A 22,758-nucleotide genomic window follows, 5' to 3' on the forward strand; every position below is an offset into this window, starting at 1 on the left:
ATGGGAATGCCAGGAGAGAAAGGAACAAAAAATATTTTAAGTAATGATGCCTGAGAATTTTCTAAAGTTGTTCACAGATATCAAACCATAGATCCAGGAAGCTCAGAGAATGTCATGCAGGATAAATAGCAAAAAACAAACAAAACTATCAAAAACTGCACCTATGTATATCACAATTAAACTACAGAAAATCAAAGAAAAAAAAATCTCAAAAGAAGCCAAAGGAAAAAACACTTTACCTATAAAGGAACAAGGATAAGAATTACATCAGACGTCTCTTCAGAAATCACGCAAGCAAGAAGAGAGTGGAGAAAATACTTGAAGTGTTGAAAGAAAAAAGCACTAGCCTAGAATTCTACATTATATATGTGTGTGTATCTATATATATAAAATTTACCCTTCAAAAGTAAATGAGAAATGATGATTTTCTTACACAAACAAAAATTGAGGGAACCTGCCCGTAACCTGTTTTACAAAAAATGTTAAAAGTGCTTCAGAGAGAAGGAAAATGATATAGGTTAGAAACTCAGATCTACATAAAGGAAGGAATAACATTATTGTTGTGTGCCATTGAGTCGATTCTGACTCATAGTGACCCTATAGGACAGAGTAGAACTGCCCTGTAGGGTTTCCTAGGCTGAAATCTTTCCAGGAACAGATATCACGGAGCAGCTAGTGGGTTTGAACCACGGACTTTCCATTAGCAGTTGAGTACTTAACCATTGTACCCGCAGGTCTCCTAGGAAGAGCATTTGAGAGGGGATAAACTGAAGGTAAAATAAAATCTTTTAAAGTTCTTATTCTTAATTAATCTAATAGATAACATTTTGTTCAAAATAATAATAAGTAATAGCAAGATTATAGCTTAGGGATAAGCGAAGCACAGGCAGTCCCTGGGTTATGAACGTCCAACTTACAAATAACTCGTACTTAAGAACAGATGCCATAAAGCCTATTATATTAAAATTTTGAGTTAAATACAGTGGTTGGTAATAACGAACACACACACTACTTTGTGATGTTCATAAAAACATTGAACAGTTTGGAAGTATTTCTTAAGTGTTTTATATGCATAGACAGGTAAAATATATACTGTACACTAAGACAAACATTTGACTAACTGGTGCTAAATAAGAACTGTATGTACCTGTTCTGACTTACCTACAAATTTGACCTAAAGACAAAGTTAGGGATGGATCTCGTTCATAACTCAGGGACTGCATAAATGTCAGAAATGTCATAAGGAAGGATGGAAAGAATTGAGAATATTGTTATAAGGTACTGGCACTGCCTGTGAAGCTGTTCGACATTTCAAAATCAATTAATGTAATTCATCACATAACCAGGCTAAAGAAGAAAAATCATATGATCATGTCAATAAATGCAGAAAAAAATTTGACAAGATCCAACACCAATTCATGATAAAAACTCTCAGTGAGTTAGGAATAGAGAGAGACTTCCTCAATTTGATAAAGAACATTTACAAAAACCCTACAGTTAACATCATGCTCAATAGTGATAAACTAGAAACTTTTCCTCTAAGATCTGGACCAAGGGAACAATGTCCCTTCTCATTGCTTTTGTTCAATATTGTACTGAAAGGCCTAGGTGATTCAATAAGACAAGCAAAGCAAATAAATGGTATATAAATTGGGAAGGAATAAATAAAACTGCCTTTATTCACAGATGCCATGATTGTTTACATAGAAAATCCCAAAGAAGCAGAAAGAAAAAACCCACCTGACACTAATAAATGATTATAGCAAGATTGCAGGATACATGGTTACTATACAAAAGTCCGTTGCTTTCCTATAGACCAGCAATGAACACTTGGAATTTAAAATTGTAAACACAACATCATTTACATTTTAAAGAACCCAGTGCACATTAGCTCACAAAAAATTAAAAACCATATAAATCTAACAAGGTATATATAAGATATATCTGAGGAAAACTACAAAACCCTGATGAAAGAAAGAAGATCTAAATAAATGGAAAGATACTGCATGTTCATGAATAGGAAGACTCAGTATTGTTAATATGTCATTTCCTCCCAACTTGTCTATAGATTCAATGAAATCTTAATAAATATCCATTAAGTTGTTTTGTGGATACTGACAAACTGATTCTAAAGTTTATATGGAAAATCAAAGGACCCAGAAGAGCCAACACAATACCGAAGAAGAGTAACAAAGTCAGAGGACTGACACTGCCCAACTTCAAGAATTGCTCTAAAGTAATCAAGAAAATGTGATATTCGCAGAAGAATAGACAATTAGATCAGTGGAACAGAATAGAGAGCCCAGAAATAGACGCACACAAATATGATCAACTGATGTTTGACAAAGAACCAAAGGCAATTCAATGGAGAAAGGATAATCTTTTCAACAAAATGTTCTAAAACAACTGGACATCCACATGAAAAAAAAATGGATTTAAACATAGACCTTACACTTTTTACAAAAATTAACTCAAAATGGATCATAGATATTATAGGTTGAATTGTGTTCTCTAAAACGATGTTGAAGTCCTAACCCCTCTAGTGTGAATGTAACTTTATTTGGGAATAGGTTTTTCTCTTTTTATGTTAATGAGGCCATACCAGAGTAGGGCGGGTCCTAAACCTAATCTCTTCTGCGTGGTGTCTTATGATAAAAAGCAGAATACACACAGACACACACAGGGGAAGACAGATGCCCTGTGATGATGAGGCAGGTGCATCTATAGGCCCTGGCATGCCAAGGATTGGGGCAGATACTAGAAGCTGACAGAGACAAAGACCTTCCTCTAGAGCCAAGACCCTAAATTTGGACTTCTAGCCTCCTGAATTCTGAGAAAAGAAATTTCTGTTCTTTAAAACCACTCACTTGTGATAAATTTTTTGTTATGGCAGCACTAAGAAAATAGCCCTAAACATAAAATTCAAAATGATAAAACTTCTAGAAGATAACAAAGGAAAAAATCTAGGTGGCTTTGGTTTGGTGATGACTTTTTAGATACAACACTAAAAACATGATTCATACAAGAAAAAAACTGATAGGTTGAAATCACTAAAATTACACACACTGCTCAGAGAAAGACAGTATTAAGAGAATGAAAAGACAAGCACAGACTTGGAGAATATTTTTGCAAAATACATATCTGACAATGGACTTGTATCCAAAATACAAAGAACTCTTAAAACTCAGCAGTAAGAAAGCAAAAAACCCAACTGAAAAATGGGCAAAAGATTTGAACAAACATCTAACCCAAATAGATATACAAATGGCAAATAAGCATATTAAAAGATGTTCAACATCATATGTCATTGTTGTGTTGTTTGGTGCTGTCAAGCCCATTTTCGACTCATAGCGACCCAAGGTAACAGAGTAGAACTGCCCCATGGGGTTTTCTAGGCTGTGATCTTTATGGAAGAAGATCACCAGCTCTTCCTCCCACAGAACTGCTGGGTGGGTTCAAACCACAAACCTTTTGGGGTATTGTAAATTAAAACAACAATTAGATACGACTCTACACCCATTAAACACACCCAGTGCCGTCGAATCGATTCCGACTCATAGCACCTATTTAGAATGGCTAAAATTCAAAACACTGACAATATCAAATGCCGGGGAGGATGTGGAGCAATGGAAATCATTGCTGGTTGGGATAAAAAATGGTACAGCCACTTTGGAAGACAGTTTGGCCGTTTCTTGCAAAGTTCAACGTAGTCTTATCATGTGATCCAGCAATTGGCACTGATAGACATTTACCCAGAAGAGATGAAGGCTTATGTCCACATAAAAACCTGCACGTGAGTATTTATAGCAGCTATATTCATAATTGCCCAAAACTGGAAGCAGTCAAGACGTCCTTCAAGAGGTGAATGGATAAACAAACTGTGGTTTGTCATACCGTGGAGTATTACTCAGTGATAGAAAGAAATGAGTTATCGAGCTACGAAAAGACATGGAGGAACCTTAAATACATATTGCTAAATGAAAGGAGCCAGTCTGAAAAGGCTACAAATTGTGTGATTCCAGCTAGTTGACATTATGGAAAAGGCAAAATAGAGCCAGTAAAGAGATGAGTGGTTGCCAGGGGTTTGAGGAGAAGACTGAATACGTGGAGCACAGGACACTTTTAGGGCAGCGACACTATTCTGTATGCTATTCCGTGTGTACTGGTGGACACATGCCATGATTTTTTTGTCAGAAACACACAGGACTGTACAGCACAGTGAACTCTAATGTAAATGATGAACTTTCATTAATAATAATGTATCAATATTGGTTCATCAATTGTAACGATGTATCATAGGAATGCAAGATGTTAATAATAAGAGAAACTGTGTATGGGGCTGGGGGAAGGATATGAGAACTCTATTTTCTGCTTGATTTTTCTGTAAACCTAAAATAGCTAAAAAAAACAAAACAAAACAAAAAAAAACCTATTAATTAAAAAAAAGTGACCTGTACATGAACATTAAGAATATCTTTATTCATAATACCCCCAACTTGAAGCAACCTAAATGTCCACCAAGAGAAAATCATACAAACATCTTGGGTTATATTCATACAATGTCAGTCAGCCATAAAACAAAGTGATCTGGTCCATGCAGCAACATGGACGAATCTGAAAACATAATTTTGAACAAAAGATGCAGACAGCAAAATACATTCTGATTTCTTTCATTTTTATGAATTTCAAGATGTGGCGAAATTATTGTATAGGATAGAAATCAGAACAGAGGCGCTTAGGCTGGGGGGTGGGTCTTATTGAAAAGATACACAAAGTTAATTTCTGGGTTAATGGACATGATTCATATCCTCATTAGATTGTTGAATACCATGGGGGGAGGTAAAGTTTAAAAAAATTGACAAATCATTCAGTTAAGATTGGTGTTTCAATTTCACATCAATTAAAAGTAAAACAAGATGGAAAGAAGGATGGTCTCTGGAAGTCATGGAGACGAGCACTTTGATTAGCTGAACCCGCCCCGACCACCTCCCTGATGACCTGTTCAGGCTGACAGTTGCTAGTGGGTTCCGGGGAGAATGCTAGGGCCTCTCTGCGGAGTGTTGTGGCTGGAGGTCCATAGTGACCAGGGAGAGCCCTGTGTGACCACAGTGTCATGGAGGGGCTGCGTGCCTCTGTGGAGCTGGGCATTCGGCTGGTCCTGGGGTGGCTGCGGGCGGTGGTGATGGCGCTGCTGCCCGATGACCTGAGTCCACCCCTCCTGTCTCATGACCTCCAGTGGGGAACAATTCTGTGTCCTCCTGTCCTTGGCTTTCTAGTGGGCCTGTTATTTCTGTTCAGAATGGTGCAGTCCGTTAGGAGTCGAGTTCACGCAAGATGGGAAAAGCAGCTTGCAGACACCCTGGCTGCACTGACTCAGGAGAAATGCCAACTTCTTGACAAGCTCAGGCATGCTCAGAAGAAGGATGCAGAGACTGAGTCAGCTCTGGAGAACGGCCGGCTGGAGAGAGAGTCTTTGAACTTACGGAGCCTTGTGAACATCTACCGAGAGAAGAGACTGAGAGCAGTGTTGAAGGAACTGGATCAAGCACTGGCGGAGGAGAGAGCCAAAGCTTCCCAGCAAGAAGAGGTGATGGCAGAGATGATGAAAACCCTGGAGTCCCTGGAGGAGGTGCTGAGAGCCACCACAGCACAGGAAGCATTTCCTCAGCCAGCAAGGCTTGTGTCCCCCGACCTAACCCCCATCGGGGGTCAGTGAGGCCAGTGGACACAGGGGAGCCCCATGGCTGGAGCTCCTCTTCCTTCACTCCTGGGCCCAGAGCTCCTCCATGGTCACCTCCTCCTCAGATCAGCAGATGGCCAGAGGCCAGGAACCCACTCAGGAAAGGGGGCCCTTCCCTCTCTTCTCAGAAAGGTAGCTTTGTCACTGTCACTCATCAGCAGCTATACTTTGACCCACATGGAAATGATCAACCTACATTTCTAAGACAGTGTTTATCCATTAATTAAATAAGAATTATTTATATACACAGTGAGTTTTTTCTGTTTTATTATTCTGTGTATCTTGTAAGGTATTATGAAAATAATGCAGTTTAGCAATAAGACTTTTAAAAGTAAACCACAATCCTCATTTGCCAAAGTCATAGGTCATAAGTAACAATAACTTCTTACCTAAGTATTAGTTGAAAAAAATAAATAAAACGAGACCAGGATTCTTTAGGGATGAAGTTATACAGTATACTTCTAGAGAAATTTATATCATTTAACATCAACCAAACCAGACCCACTGCTGTCCAGTCGATATTCTGACTCATAGGCACCCTATAGGACAGAGTAGAACTGCCCCGTAGGGTTTCCAAGGCTGTAATCTTTACAAAAGCAGACTGCCAGATCTTTCTCCCATGGAGCCACTGGTGGGTTCGAACCATTGTCCTTCTGGTTAGTGTGCCAATGTTTGGGGTGTCTTTTTTGCCAAATGAATATTGTAATTATCTGCTGGGCTCTTCATTCTGGAGTCATTCATTCATTCATTAAAAAATATTTATATGTGCTTATGATGTGCAAGAAAACCCTGGTGGCGTAGTGCTTAAGATCTATGGCTGCTGACCAAAAGGTCGGCAGCTGGAATCCACCAGGCGCTCCTCAGAAACTCCATGGGGCAGTTCTACTCTGTCCTATAGGGTCACTATGAGAATCGACTCGATGGCAACAGGTTTGGTTTTGTGATGTGCAGATGTTCACAGGCTAGAGACGTACCTCTAGAATCACAATTCCAAACAAGGGTGGAGGTGAGAGGGGAAGGCAGTCTGTATCTTTCTGGATCTCCTACAGTGCTGTGGCCATATGCAGCGAATGGGACAGAAACTGGATGGGGTGCGAATCCTGTTCATGGACCTGATTTGGCTCTCTACTTAATTTCATTTTTCTTCTGATCAAGTACAAACATGTAATCCCATTGACACTTGTGTTTGTGTCAAATAAGAGGGAGTGAGTACTTTTAAAATGTATGAAAATACATCATGAATATCTGATATGATTTTATTGGCTCTGAACCAAATGGTCTGAAGTGAGCACACATTTAGAAATGGAGACTCTTAGCTCCATAATATGCAGGAAGGACAGGATTCCAAGAGCTGTTGCCACAGATTTTAGGCAAGAATTAAAAAGCATACAACTATTAATAAATTCAAACTATTTTACTTTTAAAAGATTGCATTTTTTCCTCAGAGTCTTCTATTAATGTTAGAGTTTTGCCACAATGCTTTGGCAAACATTGAGGTTGTCCTTCAGAATTTGTTGTTCTCATTTTTCATTTACAAAGCATGTTGATTGTTGTCTTACTTATCAAGTGCAGCTGTAGCAGAAATACAAGTGAGTGGCTTTAACAAAAATAAATTTATTCTCTCACAGTCTAGGAGGCTAGAAGTCCAAATTCAGGGCATCAGCTCCAGGGGAAGGCTTTCTCTGTTGGCTCTGGGGGAAGGTCCTTGTCATCAATCTTCACCTGGACTAGGAGGTTCTCAGCACAGGGACCCCGAATCCAAAGGATTCGCTCTGCTGCTGGCGCTGCTTTCTTGGTGATTTGGGGCCCTCCTGTCTCTCTGCTCACTTCTCTCTTTTATTTCTCAAAGGAGATTGACTTAAGATACAACCTAATGTTGTAGAGTGAGTCCTACCTCATTAATATAACTGCCTCTAACCCTGCCTCATTATCATCATAGACGTAGAATTTACAACTCATAGGAAAATCAAATCAGATGACAAAATGGTGGACAATCACGCAATACTGGGATTCATGGACTAGCCAAGTTGACAGATATTTTGGGGGGGCACAATTCAATCCTTGTCAATTGTCTACAGATGCAATGCACTGAAAACTCAGTAAGTTAAGTCAACAGTTAGGCCGAAGGGGATTTTACAAAACACCTACATTGAGGTTTGCCCTGTGTTTCGTACTTCAAATTTAAATAAAATCCAACTCCAAAAAGCTTGATGCATAATATAGATGTTTAGTATAGAATTCCTGAAGGCACAGGGCAGGGATTTGCATACAAAATATAGTACCTTAACATTCTACTTTCCCAGTGTATCGGGGTTTCAGTTACAGACAGCAGAATCCACATTAGTTTTCAGGGAGAAGAAACAGAACATCAGGTAACTTCAGAATGCTGGGAGGGCCAGGGATTGCGCACATATTCCACCATGCTAGGAGCAAAACAGTTGCCAGAAATGTCCAAGCAGAAGTGCAGAAAGGCACCACTGTTTCTACCCACTGCCTAGCCCCTCTGATGTCAGGGGCTAGGCAGGAAAGCCCTGGCCACAGCTGCCCCAGAAGGACCCAGAGCCTCGTGCTGTGCCTGCCCTGTGAGCTCATCTACTGGTGTATGGTGCCGCCTTCTGCTGCCAACTTCCACCTCCACAGATTCTGGGTCACCTGGAGCTGTAGCCACAAAGCTATCTGGAGGTTGAACGTTTAACCTCCTGTCCCTATTGTACAGGAACGCGTACTGGGTTGAAATTGTATGTTGAGCCACCAATATGAAATTGTTTCCACAGGTACAGCTGCAAGTCCCATAGTCCCTTTACCATGACTGCGCTACTCTTGCCTGCCTTTCCTACCTCTGTCTTTTGTTACATGTACACACATGTGCCCACACACACATTCTCACACACACACACACTGACATGCACACACACCACACATACCATACACACGCATACTCACACATATGCACTCGCATGCATGCACACACACCACACATCACATACTCCACACACATACTCTCACCCCATACTCACACACACACACACACTGACACACACACACCCATACACATGTACACACAGTCCTTTCACTTCAGGCAAAAGGCCCTCCCTGCTCCTGTACACCTCACCTGGGAAGTGTCATCTCGCTGTTTTTCTCTTATGGGGAGAAGCTCCGTGGGATCTGGTGGATAAATATTTATGTCTCCTTATGTCTGTATTACTGCCCCAAGCTATGTAGTTGCAGCTTGGAGCTGGTGCTTCAGAGCCAACCCGGGCTCAGTGTGTCTGTAGGAAGCTTCCCTCCCCTATCTCTGGGCAGATTTCTTGAGCTGCTACCTCATGGAGAAGACATCAAAGGCCCAATCTACTTCACGCTGCTTAAGACCTCAACTCATTTGTCACCACTCTGATCCTAAACACAATACGTGTCTTAGCTTGGGTTCTCTAGAGGAGCAAAATCAGTGAGATATATCTCTATCTTTATCTCTGTCTCCATCTCCATCTCTGTATCTGGTTAGGTGCCCTTGAGTAGGTTCAGGCTAATAGTGACCCTATGTACAAAAGAACGAAACGCTACCTGGTCCTGCATCATCTTCACAATTGTTATGATTAAGTCTATTGTAGCCACTGTATTAATTCATCTTGTTGAGGGTCTTCCTCTTTTTTGCTGACCATCTACTTTACCAAGCGTGCTGTCTTTGTCCAGGGGCTGGTCCCTCTCGATAACATGTCCAAAGTATGTGAGACGAAGTATTGCCATCCTCGCTTCTAAGAAGCCTTCGGATTGCACTTCCTCCAAGACAGGCCAACTCATTCTTCTGGCAGTCCAGGGTGTATTTAATCTTCTTCACCAATACCATAATTAAAAGACGTCAATTCTTCTTTGGTCTTCCTTATTTACTGTCCAGCTTTTGCATGCATATAAGGTGACTGAAAACACCATGGCGTGGGTCAGGTGCACCTTAGTCCTTAAAATGACACCTTTGCTTTTTAACACTTTAAAGAGGTCTTTTGAAGCAGATTTGCTCAATACAATGTGTCATTCGACTTCTTGACTTCTGCTTCCATAGGAGCTGATTGTGGATCCAAGTAAAATGAAATCCTTGACAACTTCAACCTTTTCTCCATTTATCATGATGTTGCTTATTTATCCAGTTGTGACAATTTTTGTTTTCTTTATGTTAAGGTGTAGTCCATAGCGAAGGCTGTAGTCTTTGATCTTCATCAGTAAGTGCTTCAAGTCCTCTCCACTTTCAGCAATATCTATATTTCTATACTTACGTCTGTGTCTGTATCTGTATGTGTATCTATATGTCTGTGTCTATATCTATCCACCACGTGTCTGTCAGTGTGTGTACTGTGGTGGCTTTTGTGTTGCTGTGATACTGGAAGCTTTGCCACTGGTATTTCAAATACCAGTTGGGTCACCCTGGGTGGAAAGGTTTCAGTTGAGCTTCCAGATTAAGACAAACTAGGAAGAAAGTCCTGACAGTCTACTTCTGAAAAAGTTGGCTAGGGAAAATCTTATGAATAGCAGTGGAGCATTGTCTGATATAGGGCTGGAAGATGAGCCCCTCAGATGGGAAGACACTCAAAATACGACTGGGGAAGACCTGCCTCCTCAAAATAGAGTTGACTTTAATGATGTGGATATTGTCAAGCTTTTGGGACCTTCATTTTGCTGATGTGACATGACTCAAAATGAGAAGAAACAGCTGCAAACATCCATTGATAATTGGAACGTGGACTGTACAAGGCATGAATCTAGGAAAACTGGAAGTTGTCAAAAATGAAATGGAATGCATAAAGATTGATATCCTAGGCATTAGTGAGCTGAAACGGACTGGTATTGACCATTTTAAATCAATCATATGGCCTACTATGCCGGGAATGACGAATTGAAGAGGAATGGCATCACGTTCCTCGTCAAGAAGTCAAAAAGAACATTTCAAGATCTATCCTGAAGTACAAACTCTGTGAGTGGTAGGATACTATCCATATGTCTACAAGGAAGATCAGTTAATACCACCATTATTCAAATTTATGCACCAATCACTAAGGCCAAAGATGAAGAAATTGAAGATTTTTACCACCTTATGCAGTCTGAAATTGATCAAACATGCAATCAAGATGCACTGATAATTACTGGCAATTAGAATGTGAAAGTTGAAAACAAAGAAGAAGGATTGGTTGTTGGAGAATATGTCCTTGATGATAGAAACCACGCTGGAGAGTGAATGATAGAATTTTGCAAGACCAATGACTTCTTCATTGTAAGTACCTTTTTCAACAACATAAACAACGTCTATACAAATGGACCTCACCAGATGGATTATACAAGAATCGAATTGACTATACTACATCTGTGGAAAGAGATGATAGAAAAGCTCAATATCATCAGTCAGAACAAGGCCAGAGGCCGACTGTGGAACAGACCAACAATTGCTCATATGCAAGTCGAAGCTGAAGAAAATTAGAACAAGTCCATGAGAGCCAGAGTATGATCTTGAGTATATCCCACCTGAATTTAGAGACCATCTCAAGAATAGATTTGACATATTGAACACTAATGACCGAAGACTGGATGAGTTGTGGAATGACATCAAGGACATCATACATGAAGAAAGCAAGAGGTCATTAAGAAGACAGGAAAGAAAGTAAAGACCAAGATGAATGTCAGAAGACACTCTGAAACTTGCTCTTGAATGTAGAGTAGCTAAAGTGAAAGAAAGAAGTGATGAAGTAAAGGAGCTAAACAGAAGATGTCAAAGGGCAGCTGGAGAAGACAAAGTATTATAATGAAATGTGCAAGGACCTGAAAACCAAAGGGAAGAACACTCTTGGCACTTCTCAAGCTGAAAGAATTGAATTAAAAAATTAAAGATATTGAAGGATTCTATAGGGAAAATATCAAAAGACTTAGGAAGCATCAAAAGAAGATCGAATGAATATGCAGAGTCACTATACCAAAAAGAATTGGTCAATATTCAACCATTTCAGTTTGTAGCACATGATCAAGAACCGATGCTACTGAAGGAAGAGGCCTAAGCTGCACTGAAGGCACTGGTGAAAAACAAGGCTCTGAGAATTTATGAAATACCAGTTGAGATGTTTCAACAAACAGATGCAGCACTGGAAGCGCTCACTCATCTATGTCGAGATATTTGGAAGACAGCTACCTGGCCAAGCAGCTGGAAGAGATTCATATTTGTACCCATTTTAAAGAAAGGAGATCCAAAAGAATGTGGACATTATCGAATAATATCGTTAATATCACACGCAAGTAAAATTTTGCTGAAGATCATTCAAAAGTGGTTACAGCAGTACATCAACAGGGAACTGCCAGAAATTCAAGCTGGATTCAGAACAGGACATGGAATGAGGGACATCATTGCTGATGTCAGATTGATCTTGGCTCGAAGCAAAGAATACCAGAAAGATGTTTACCTGTGTTTTATTGACTATGCAAAGGCATTCAACTGTGTGGGTCATAACAAATTATGGATAACATTGTGAAGAATGAGAATTCCACAACACTTAATTGTGCTCATGAGGAACCTGTAATTAGACCCAGCGGCAGTTGTTTGAACAGAACAAGGGGATACTGCGTGGTTTAAAGTCAGTAAAGCTGTGTGTCAGGGTTGTATCATTTCACCATACCTACACAATCTGTATGCTGAGCAAACAACCTGAGAAGCTGGACTGTATGAAGAAGAACTGTGTATCAGGACTGGAGGAAGACTCATTCACAACCTGCAATATGCAGATGACACAATCTTGCTTGCTGAAAGTGAAGAAGACGTGAAGCACTTACTGATGAAGATCAAAGATTCAGCCTTCAGTATGGCTTATACCTCAACATAAAGAAAATAAAAATCCTCACATCTGGACCAATAAGCACCATCATGATAAAAGGAGAGAAGATTGAAGTTGTCAAGAATTTCATTTGACTTGGATCCATAGTCAATGCCCATGGAAATAGCAGTCAAGAAATCAAATGACATAGTGCATTGGGCAAATCTGCCGCAAAAGACCTCTTTGAAATGTTAAAAAGCAAAGATGTCACTCTGAGGACCAAGGTGCGCCTGACCCAAGCATGGTATTTTCAGTTGCTTCATATGCATGTGAAAGCTGAACAATAAATAAGGAAGATCAAAGATTTGACGTCTTTGAATTATGGTGTTGGCAAAGAATATTGAATATACCATGTCAGAAGGATGAACAAATTTGTCTTGGAAGAAGTACAGCCAGAATGCTCCTTAGAAGGGAGGATGTCACGACTTTGTCTCAAGTATTTTGGACACGTCATCAGGAGGTACTAGTCCCTGAAGAAGGATGTCATGCTTGGTAAATAGGGGGTCAGAGAAAAAGAGGAAGACCCTCAACAAGATGGGTTGACACAGTAACCTTACCAATGGGCTCAGACATAGAAATGATTGTGAGGATGGTGCAGGACTGGGCAGCAGTTCATTCTGTTGTACGTAGGATCACTATAAGTTGTAATTGACTCAACAGCATCTAACAACAACAACTATATCTATATTGACAGTGCATGAAGTAGTAAGAGAGAGAGAGATTTACTTCAAGGAAATTGCTTATACAACTGCAGGTCAGATGACAGGCTGAAGACTTCTATAAACCTGTGTCCCAAGATCCAGAGGTCAGGTGACAAGACGAGTGCAGAGTTAAGGGAGAGAGTGAGCTCTACCAGAATATCCATTTATATTCTGGAGGCAGACCACACTCCCAAGGAAAATCCTCTTTCAACTGATTGGTTGATTACATCAGATCACATCATGGAAGGTGATTACATTACGTTACATTGTGGAACAGCAGCAAGTTCCATGTCTTCCAAACCACTGAGAATCATAACTTATCCAAGTTGACGCATACCATTAAGCATCACACTACTTTATTTCATCTTTTGGTGCACCTGACCTCTGTCTTTATAGCAGTTAAAGACAAATTGCACTCCTACTAGGGAATAGCATGTGTAGCCAAAGAGGATGAAATCAAGGGAAACCTGAATAACTTGTAAAGAGACAAAAGAACTGAAAGAAAGAGAAATTATTGTATGGGAAGTGTCTCGGTTACCTAGTGCTGCTGTAACAGAAATATCACAGGTGGATGGCTTTAAGTAACAGAAGTTTATTCTCTCACAGTCTAGGAGGCTAGAGGTCCAAATGCAAGGCACCAGCTCCAGGGGAAGCATTCTCTCTCTGCCAGTTCTGGGATAAAGTCCTCGTCATCAATCTTCCCCTGGTCTAGGAGCTTCTCAGCACAGGGATCCCGGGTCTACAAGATGCACTTGCTCCTGGCTCCTCTTTCTTGGTGGTATGAGGTCCCCCTCTTTTCTGCTCGCTTCTCTCTTTTATATCTCAGAAGAGATTGACTCAAGAAACAACTTAATCCTATAGATTGAGTCCTGCCTCGTTAACATAGCTGCCTCTAATCCTGCCTCATTAACATCCTAGAAGTAGGATTTACAACACATAGGAAAATCACATCAGATCACAAAATGGTGGACAACCACACAATATTAAGAATCATGGCCTAGCCAAGTTGATACACATTTTCCGGGGCACACACTTCAATCCGTAACAGGAAGGAAATAGCTGGGCCCTCTAACCCCTTTGTAAGGAGATACATGGAGATATAAACCCGAGTTCCAAATTTAGCTAAATTGTGCATATGCTTTTTTTTTTTAATAGAATCAAATTCTTGTAGTAATTTTAGTAATTAAATGTTATCCTACTCTTAGCAGATTGTAGACAAAATCATGTGGAGCCAATGACTCAGAACCAGGAGCTGAAACTACCCAGGTTAACTGAAGACAGTGCATCACTTTTACTATTGTATTAAAACATAAGACACATCAAAGGATTAAAGCAGTAAAAAAACAAAGAGAAATAATTTAAACAATTCTTGTTTTAATAGCTCTGTAAACCCGTTTCTCCCTTCAGGGTGAGTAATGATTTCTGTCAGGCAACTAGGAAAATATTCCCATTTCATGCATCTAATTATCTACAAATAAGCTTTCCAGTGGTAAATGAAATTAGTCAAAATACTGTGTGTGGAGGTCTAATTTTTTTCCCCTCTATCTATTTATTGGGCTGATGTAAGAGTGAAATTTTTACTTATAAATAAATTTATCTATCTATCCATCCAATCATCCATCAATCCATCCACCCATCTGCCCATCCACCCACCCACCCACCCATCCATCCATCCGTTTTGACCCTTCACTTCAGGAGGGGAAGATGAAGTTGTCACCCACAGCACTTAATTGATAGTGCAGGGATGGGGAGTAGGGGGTGGGATGTGGGGTATGAGAGGAAAGGTGGTGGGGATAGGAGGGGAGGAGGGAATGGAATCTGCTAGCTGTGAACCCTCTGTTCTCATCAACCCAGTGTGGAATCCCATCACACTGGCCACACAACTGCCTTTCTTTGAGTCTTGCTCCCACTTTCTTCCCCCTCACTACCCATCCAGATCCTTCTTCACCCACCTTGAATCCCAATCCATCCATCGAGTTTTCTCTGACTGCCTACTTCTACTGTTGGTCCTTTTCTTAAATTCTGATTATAATTTTACCCTTGCTCTCTGGCACTTTATATCGGTCTGTTTCTTACATGTTACTGTGTTTCCAGTTAGAGTGTAAAATCCATGTCTTTTACCCCCACCTTACCAGGTCTTTGGTGGTTCAGTGGTAGAATTCTTACCTTCCATTTGGGAGACCTGGGTTTGATTCCCATTCAAGAAACCTCACGCACAGCCAGGCTTGCGTGTTGCTATGATGATGAACCGGTTTCAGCAGATCTTCCAAACTAAGATGACTAGGAAGAAAGGCCTGGCAAGCTGCTTCCAGAAATCAGTCAATGTAATTCTTATAGATCACAACAGTCTGATCTGCAATCAATCATGGCAATGGTGCAGGATTGAGCAGCATTTCATTCCATTCTGCACGTGGTTGTCATGAGTGGGGGCCAACTCCACAACAGCTAACAACAACATCTGGTTTCTCAGCTACTTCTTATAACTCCACATTTCCAAGCTTCTGGCACAGAATTGCTGGGCCCAGAACAAAAACAGTAGCATTACTTTTTTACTGCGCTACTGCACTGTGTAAGGCACTATTCTAAGTAATTTAAATGTACTTGCACATCTGTCTATCTAGTGACTTATTTAATACTCTTAATAATTACTACAGCACTATTATTATTTGCAGTTCACATTTGGGGAAACCAAGGGCTAGAGAGGTTAAGGCAGTCTGGCTCTAGGGTCCATATGCTTACCTATTCACTGTGGCTCTAAATATTCCCATACCTACTTGGAAGACTAGCACGATGGAAGGAAGCTCATAACTTGGGCTGGGTCATCATAACCACAATTTATTAAGTACCAATTATGTGCTAAGCATGGCAAAGCTCTTTGTGTAAATAACCTCTAATTCTCATAACTGTCATGTCCCATTTTACAGCTGAGAGAAGTGAAGCTCAGGGGAGTTAATGTCTCCAAGGTCACTCGAGGAGCGAGTGATAGAGCTGGGCTTTGAACCCAGACAGTGTGGGGAGGGGCTGGAAATGCACAACAGGCTGGAAATATCTGGTATCCAGCTCCCTCAAGATACATGCTAGGAGGCTGTTCAATATTTAAAATGTCTTTCTTTCCACTTTTTAAAAGATTTTCCTGTTAATTTCCCCCTTCCTTTATCAGCACATCCTAAGTATTTTCCTTAGAAGAATGCTAAGTTGTGATACACTGGTGAGGATTTTGCTGCACATGGCAGAAAGCATATATCAATAGTAGCTTAAATACCTAAAGTTTTCTTTTTTCTTGTAGGTGGGCTGTTCAGGGCTGGTACTACAATTACTATGTAGACTTCAGAGTCCCAAGCTCCTCCCACCACCCCTAGGTTGTGGCCTTAGACTTCATAGCCCAAGATGGTGGCTGAAGTTCCCGCTAACTTGGCTGCTTTCTAGCCAGCAGGCTGAAGGAAATGAGAAAATAGGACATTTTTGCTTCCATCCTTTAGAGAATACTTCACAGAAGCACCATCCAACACTTTCTAGAACTTAATCCCATGGCAAAAACTAAAGCTAGCGTGGTGGTAAATGTAGTCTTTTAGCTGGATGGCAATGGTCTAGGTTAAAAGAAAAAAAAAGGCAGTGTTTTGTTACTAAGGAAGAGGAGAGAGGATATTGGGCAGTAATGAGCAGTCTCTGCCACAGCTGAGTGGAATGATAATTTTTTCATAGATATCTTTTTTAAAACGTGTAGGCTAACAATCTCAAGGATATGCCTACAGTGGAGGTGGGCTCCAATTCTGGCCCCTACCGCTGTGCATGCATCCCCACTAAACTCCATTCCACAGGAGGCGGTCCAGGTAGCTTGAAGGGGCAAATTCAGCTGCCTCTCTGACAGGCTTCCATTGTTCTTTTCTTTGTAACTTCAAGAAAGCATTTTCCTAGACGATGCTCACTGCTGGCTTTTAATTTCTTGTGAACACAGCCAGCTCTGTCCTATTCAGTCCACTGAGAGTAGGAATGAAGTGACGGAAATCATCGGAAGAATCCTTTAATTTCATAGTTTCTGTCTCCTTCCTTATCACTCTTTAACTATGATGGCTATTTAAAACAAATAAAGCACCCAAATGTACAAGTGCGTGCTTGTGGCTGGTGTTCAGCATCCCTCACCAGTCAGGCTGAGCCAGTAGTTTAGGAAGACATCTGTTCTGATGGTCAGGGTCTGTGTTGTACTGGTGGTTATGGAGTTTAATGCCTTCCCCGCATGTGCTTTATCTTCTAAATTTTCAACTGGCTCCACTAGCATAGGGGAAGATGAGGAGAGCACCAAATAAAAGACCTACGTTTTCCTAAGGACGGTCAGTGGTGGTTCAGTGGTGAATTTTTCCCTTCCGTGGGGTAGACCTAGGTTCAAAGACAAACTAGGAGGAAAAGCCTTATGATCTACTTCTGAAAATTAGCCAGTGAACGACCACAATGGTCCAATCTGCAACCAGTTATGGAGACGACGCAGCACCATTTCCTTCTTTTGTGCATAGGGTGGCGCCCTAGCAGTGCAGCAGTTAAGAGCTTGGCTGCTAAGGAAAAGGTCAGCAGTTTGAATCCACGAGCCATTCCTTGGAAACCCTGTGGGGTCAGCCCTACTCTGTCCTATACGGTCGCTATGATCGGAATCCACTCCATGGCAAATGGCTTGGTTTTTCTTTTTTTCTGTGGGTAGGGTCAGGGGTCAACTTGACAGCAGTTACCACCAACAGGTTTCCCCAAAGCTCTTAGTTATGAGTCCCAGAATAAAAGTGTTGACCATCGTTGTGGTTGCCTATCTCTGGAAGACTGGATCCTTGAACTTAATATGTGTTCCATGGACCAGCAACGTCGACATCTCCTGGGAATTTGTTAGACATTTAGAATCTCAGGCCCCACTCCAGACCGATTAGAGCAATCTCCGTATTTTAACAAGTTCCCAGGTGATGTTTGTGTTTAATAAAGTTTGAGAAATACTGGACTAGAGGGCTAGAGGGAGGAGGAAGGAGAACCACAAACCTGTTGGCTTGATGCTAAAATGCTTTAAGAATTCTAGCAAAATCTGACCTCTGGTTAAATCTTGAGAGTTGCTGGACTAATGATTTAGATGCTCGCAGTGGGAGAGTTGGGAATGAGAGCTGACCTGCAGCGGAGCAGGGGTAGGGGGTAGAGCCAAGTGCTTCCGCTTATTTGACCTATTTTTGGGCTCCCTGAGTCTCTCCTTTCTCCACCTTTCCTGTGTCCCTTCCAGCACTAGTGCCCTCCCATCCTGCTGTCCTGGTTCCTTACAGGGAATGGGACAGAAAAAGAAATTAGCCTCTGGCTACTTTCAATTCTAAAAATCTGTAATAAAAGCTGTCAGCTGGGGAGTTTTTAATGCCACCCCCACCCCCACATGTACTCAGAGCTTGCAGGGAACTCTGAGTCTTCACTAGTTCAGGTGACAGAGCTGAAGGTCAGAGCTAAAGGCCAAGGCCAGTGTGGGCATCTGCAATCTACCAATGCTGTGAAACGCAGTCCTTAGTGATAAGTGAACAGAGTAGCTACTACCTTCACAGGGATGCTGGGAGAATTGAATAGGACAGTAATATGCAGAAGTGCTTTGTCATAGGACTATAATATATAAAACTGCTTTGTCAAGGTATATGCAAAATTGTTATGATGACTTCAAAAATTTGATGGATATCTCTATAAAGGAGTGTCATCCTCAGAATATTTTTTGACCCAAATAATAGGAATAAGCTATAGTTTATTTATTTGCAATTTGCAATTCTGATGCAGAGACAAGACCTCCATAAAGATGTGCTAAGTAATATAAGGCAAAATATAAATGCCCAACAAAGTTATGAGTAAGGGACTCCAAGAGCGAAAATAATACCGGATCATGTGGAATGTAGTGGTTGGGGAAGGTTTTATGGAGGAAATGAGACTTAAGGCAACTTTAATGAGTTGGAGAAAAAAGCTAAGCAAACATAGTGCTCACTTACTGGCTCCCAACTATGAGTTAGCCTGGGCTGAGAATCTGAGACTAACAATATGACTGACTTCATTACACAGATCTGATGGAAGAGAACTAACTAGAGAAGCCAGGTGCATAAATTTGATCAAGACAATTAGAAAACGACAGAGGGAATGGACAATTTGTTTTTACAATGGTGATCTCAGAAATTCTGATTAGTGGTAGCAATTGGATTCTGTAGTTTTTTTTTCTGTGTAGTCCCAACAAAACCAATTAACCATATTGCTTCTATACATTATCATGTGTACAGGCCTTAAACAAGGGAAGGCATATTTAGTCTGACTGTTGCCTTTTGGCTTTTAATAGAAAATCAATTTATTTCAGCTTATTGAACTACTAGTGCATATTGGATATTAACTTCCACTTTTTTTTTTTAAATCCTTCTCCCATTTTCCTTTTCTCAGTTCTTAGAAGACTGTCTTGACTTTAAAAATGGAAATGTAAGGCCTCCCAGGAAGCAAGGAATACACCAGATGCTTACCAGAAGTTTCTCTGGCCTTCAAAAAAAACTTCCTGTTTAAGTAATTACATACATCAAATTCTATGATCAGGCGTCAACGTTATTAGTTCCATCTTCAGTTAAGTTCTACTCTGTCCTACAGGGCTGCTGTCAGTAGCAACTGACTCAGTGGCAACAGGTTTGGTTTGGTTTGATTTCTGCTAAGGGGTGGCGTTGTGGAGACCTGTTGATGGATGGTGTAAGCCTGTTCTAAGGATTCCACAAAGCTTTGGCAGATTAGAGGAGGTAGCACTTCCTAAGACAGGGATGGAAAGCAGCAACACTCTTTCTCAGGCCCATTAGATCTTGGGTAATTGACATCACGTGGCCTCAATCAAAAAGATCGTGAATGTTTAGGATCAGCACTTAAAAGAAAACCTGTTTCAGGAAAGCTGGTAACAGGGAACCCAAAGTTAAGAGGGGGAGAGTGTTGACATGTTGTGGGGTTCGCAAACAATATCACAAAACAATATGTGTATTGTTTAATGAGAAATTAATTTGCTCTGTAAACCGTCTAAAGAACAATAAAAAAAAAAAAAAGAAAACCTGTTTCTGGTGGATGTTCTCTGTGGATGTTGCTCATAAAACATTGTTTTTCTCATATTAAATACAATCGAATTTCCCAGAGCATTTTGCATGACAAGGGATATAAAGACGAGTAAGATGTAGAGTAGGTGTAGACCTGGCCTGCACAGTCTCCCAGCAGAACTGACTGGAAGCTCGTGAAGGCGGGGTTGGAGAAGCTGCCTGAAGGCAGGGAGTTTTCCATGGCCCCTCCGTTATTTACTGCAACCTGGTGAACTGGAGAAACAGGGACTAGGCAAGGATAGGCATTCCCTGATCGGGCTGTTGGGAGTGGATTATACAGGCAACTGTGAACTGGGTCAGTGGCATCACTAGTGAGGCAGGGGTGTGTGTGTGTGTGTGTGTGTGTGTGTGTGGACAGCACCCCCGACACTGTTGGAGGGGTGACACCAAAATGACCCGAGGGTCTGTGGTGGGGGAGGGGCCACCAAGGCAGTGGTGTCACTAGGGTTGGTGTTACCTGTCACCCAGTGCAGTACCTGGTCACCCCACCTTACCCACCAGTAAGGGTGCAGGCAGCCAGGCCGTGGCACCTGCCACTGGGTGGAGAGGAAGGTCTTCCACCTTGGCCAGTGGGAAAGGGGAAGAGCAGCGAGGAGCCACGGGAGCGTGGCTGGGAGGGGCAGGGTCATGGGCGCAGTTCTCCGCCCTGTGGAAGAGAGGGGGGTGCTGGGTGGGCCACTGCACCAGGCGGGGGTGGGAGTGGGGGTGACACCATGAGTTACTGCACTGGGTGACACCAACTGTAGTGACACCACTGAACTTGGTACTAGGGAACCCAAGTCTATGGCAAAAGAGGACACCCCACTTGCCATTTTTTAATGCTAATGTTCAATAGTGATCTCTTCAGATCAACTAGATATTACAGTCACTGACGGGGGGTCATGGATGGATGAAGCAGTCGAGAGAGCAAAGGTTGGACTTTGAAATCATTGTGTGTGTGTGTACGTGTGTGTGTGTGCACGTGTGTGTGTGCGCGCGCACGCTTGTGCATGAGCATGCTCCCATATGCCAGTGTGTGTGATGGTGGGAGGGGGCAGGTTTTGAATGAAATAACAAATGATGCCATTAATAGATGAGGAGGAGCTTTTAAATTAACAGCAGCCTAAGATTGAAGATTAATTTTTTAAATGTTTCCTAACAAGAAAAATGAAGCAAATAAATTCTGACAATTAGGAAGTAATGAAGACCTTGCAAGAAGAGCTCATTGCCAAAGGCAGATAACGGAAATCGTGGTAGGTCTGAAGCGAACATCAATCAGCAGACTCTGATACATGCATCTTCTGCATTAAGGCAATTGGCTTGCTCACTTTTTGAACCTGAGTAGTTATTTTTAAGGAATCATAGAGAATGTGCAGGGAAGGGCAACCAGTGCACAGTGGTCTGCAGCCCCGCTGCCCAGAGGAGCTCTGCTCTGCTGGATCCCGCCCGTCCCACTCCCACAGCCACCTGCCCCTCCAGCTCTGCCTGCTTCTGATGGGGCCTCAGGGGCATGCTGGTGGGTCTGCATCAATCTGATGCTTCTGGGGCATACATGCCTGACCTTGTGGTGTGTGGAGTAGAACTGCTCCACAGGGTTTTTCTAGGACACCCACCTCCTCTCTTCCTCATATACTGACCATCTTAAAGTTGCTCCCATGGCCTGGAAGACTACCCCAGTCTTCTCACAAATAGGGTGGCCACAAATTACCTATTATCAGAAATCCAGAACATCCAGTTAAATTTGAATTTCTGATAAACAAATAACTTTTTAGTATAAGTACATCCCTTTAATATTTATGGCACACTCTATTGCATGGGAAATACTTATACTAAAAATTATTTGTCATTTATCATGTATTCAAATTTACCTGGGTATCTTGTGTTTTTATTTGCTATATCTGACAACCCTACTTGTAAAGGTAGACCTAGCGAGTGGTTTTGAGTATTTCTTGGGGAAAGCCTATGTGTGTGTATTGCAGAATTGTAGGGATTGCTGATGGAGTGGGTTAGTCTTTGATTTATAACTTAACAATAAAACCATATATTTCATTAGTGATAAGAAATGCCTTTCTTGTGTGTATCATTTCATACTTGTCACCCATGACGGGTGGAGTTTGTCTTCCTTTTATTAGGAGCACACAACAAAGCCAAATGCATTTTCCATTCTCCCTCTGCTAAACACTGCAAGTTTTCTTCTGCTTCAGTGTGTTCATCCGTTCCATCCTCCCGTCTCCACTAATTAGTCTGTATCGGTGTTTTCGCCATGAGTCAAAACGGACTTGAGGGCAGCAAACAACCACAGCAGTATTTTCTGGCCTGAGACTCTGGAGATGAGAATTTTAATCCTGGGTCCATCGTTTATGAATTGTGTGAAGCTCCATATATTTCTTAACCCCTTT

General features: G+C 41.5%; 1 protein-coding gene across 1 annotated transcript in view; it reads left to right on the forward strand.

The window, feature by feature from the left end:
- ACTR3B (actin related protein 3B) overlaps positions 1-20,928 on the forward strand; it is a 178,991-nt gene extending 158,063 nt beyond the window's left edge. The window contains exon 10 of the mRNA XM_064275104.1: positions 19,698-20,928. Coding sequence (XP_064131174.1) covers positions 19,698-19,814 — 117 coding nt within the window. The 3' untranslated portion in view covers positions 19,815-20,928. The remainder of the gene's footprint in view (positions 1-19,697) is intronic.
- Positions 20,929-22,758: the final 1,830 nt, after the last annotated feature.

Source organism: Loxodonta africana, chromosome 22 (assembly GCF_030014295.1).
Source record: "Loxodonta africana isolate mLoxAfr1 chromosome 22, mLoxAfr1.hap2, whole genome shotgun sequence".
Lineage (NCBI taxonomy): Eukaryota > Metazoa > Chordata > Mammalia > Proboscidea > Elephantidae > Loxodonta > Loxodonta africana.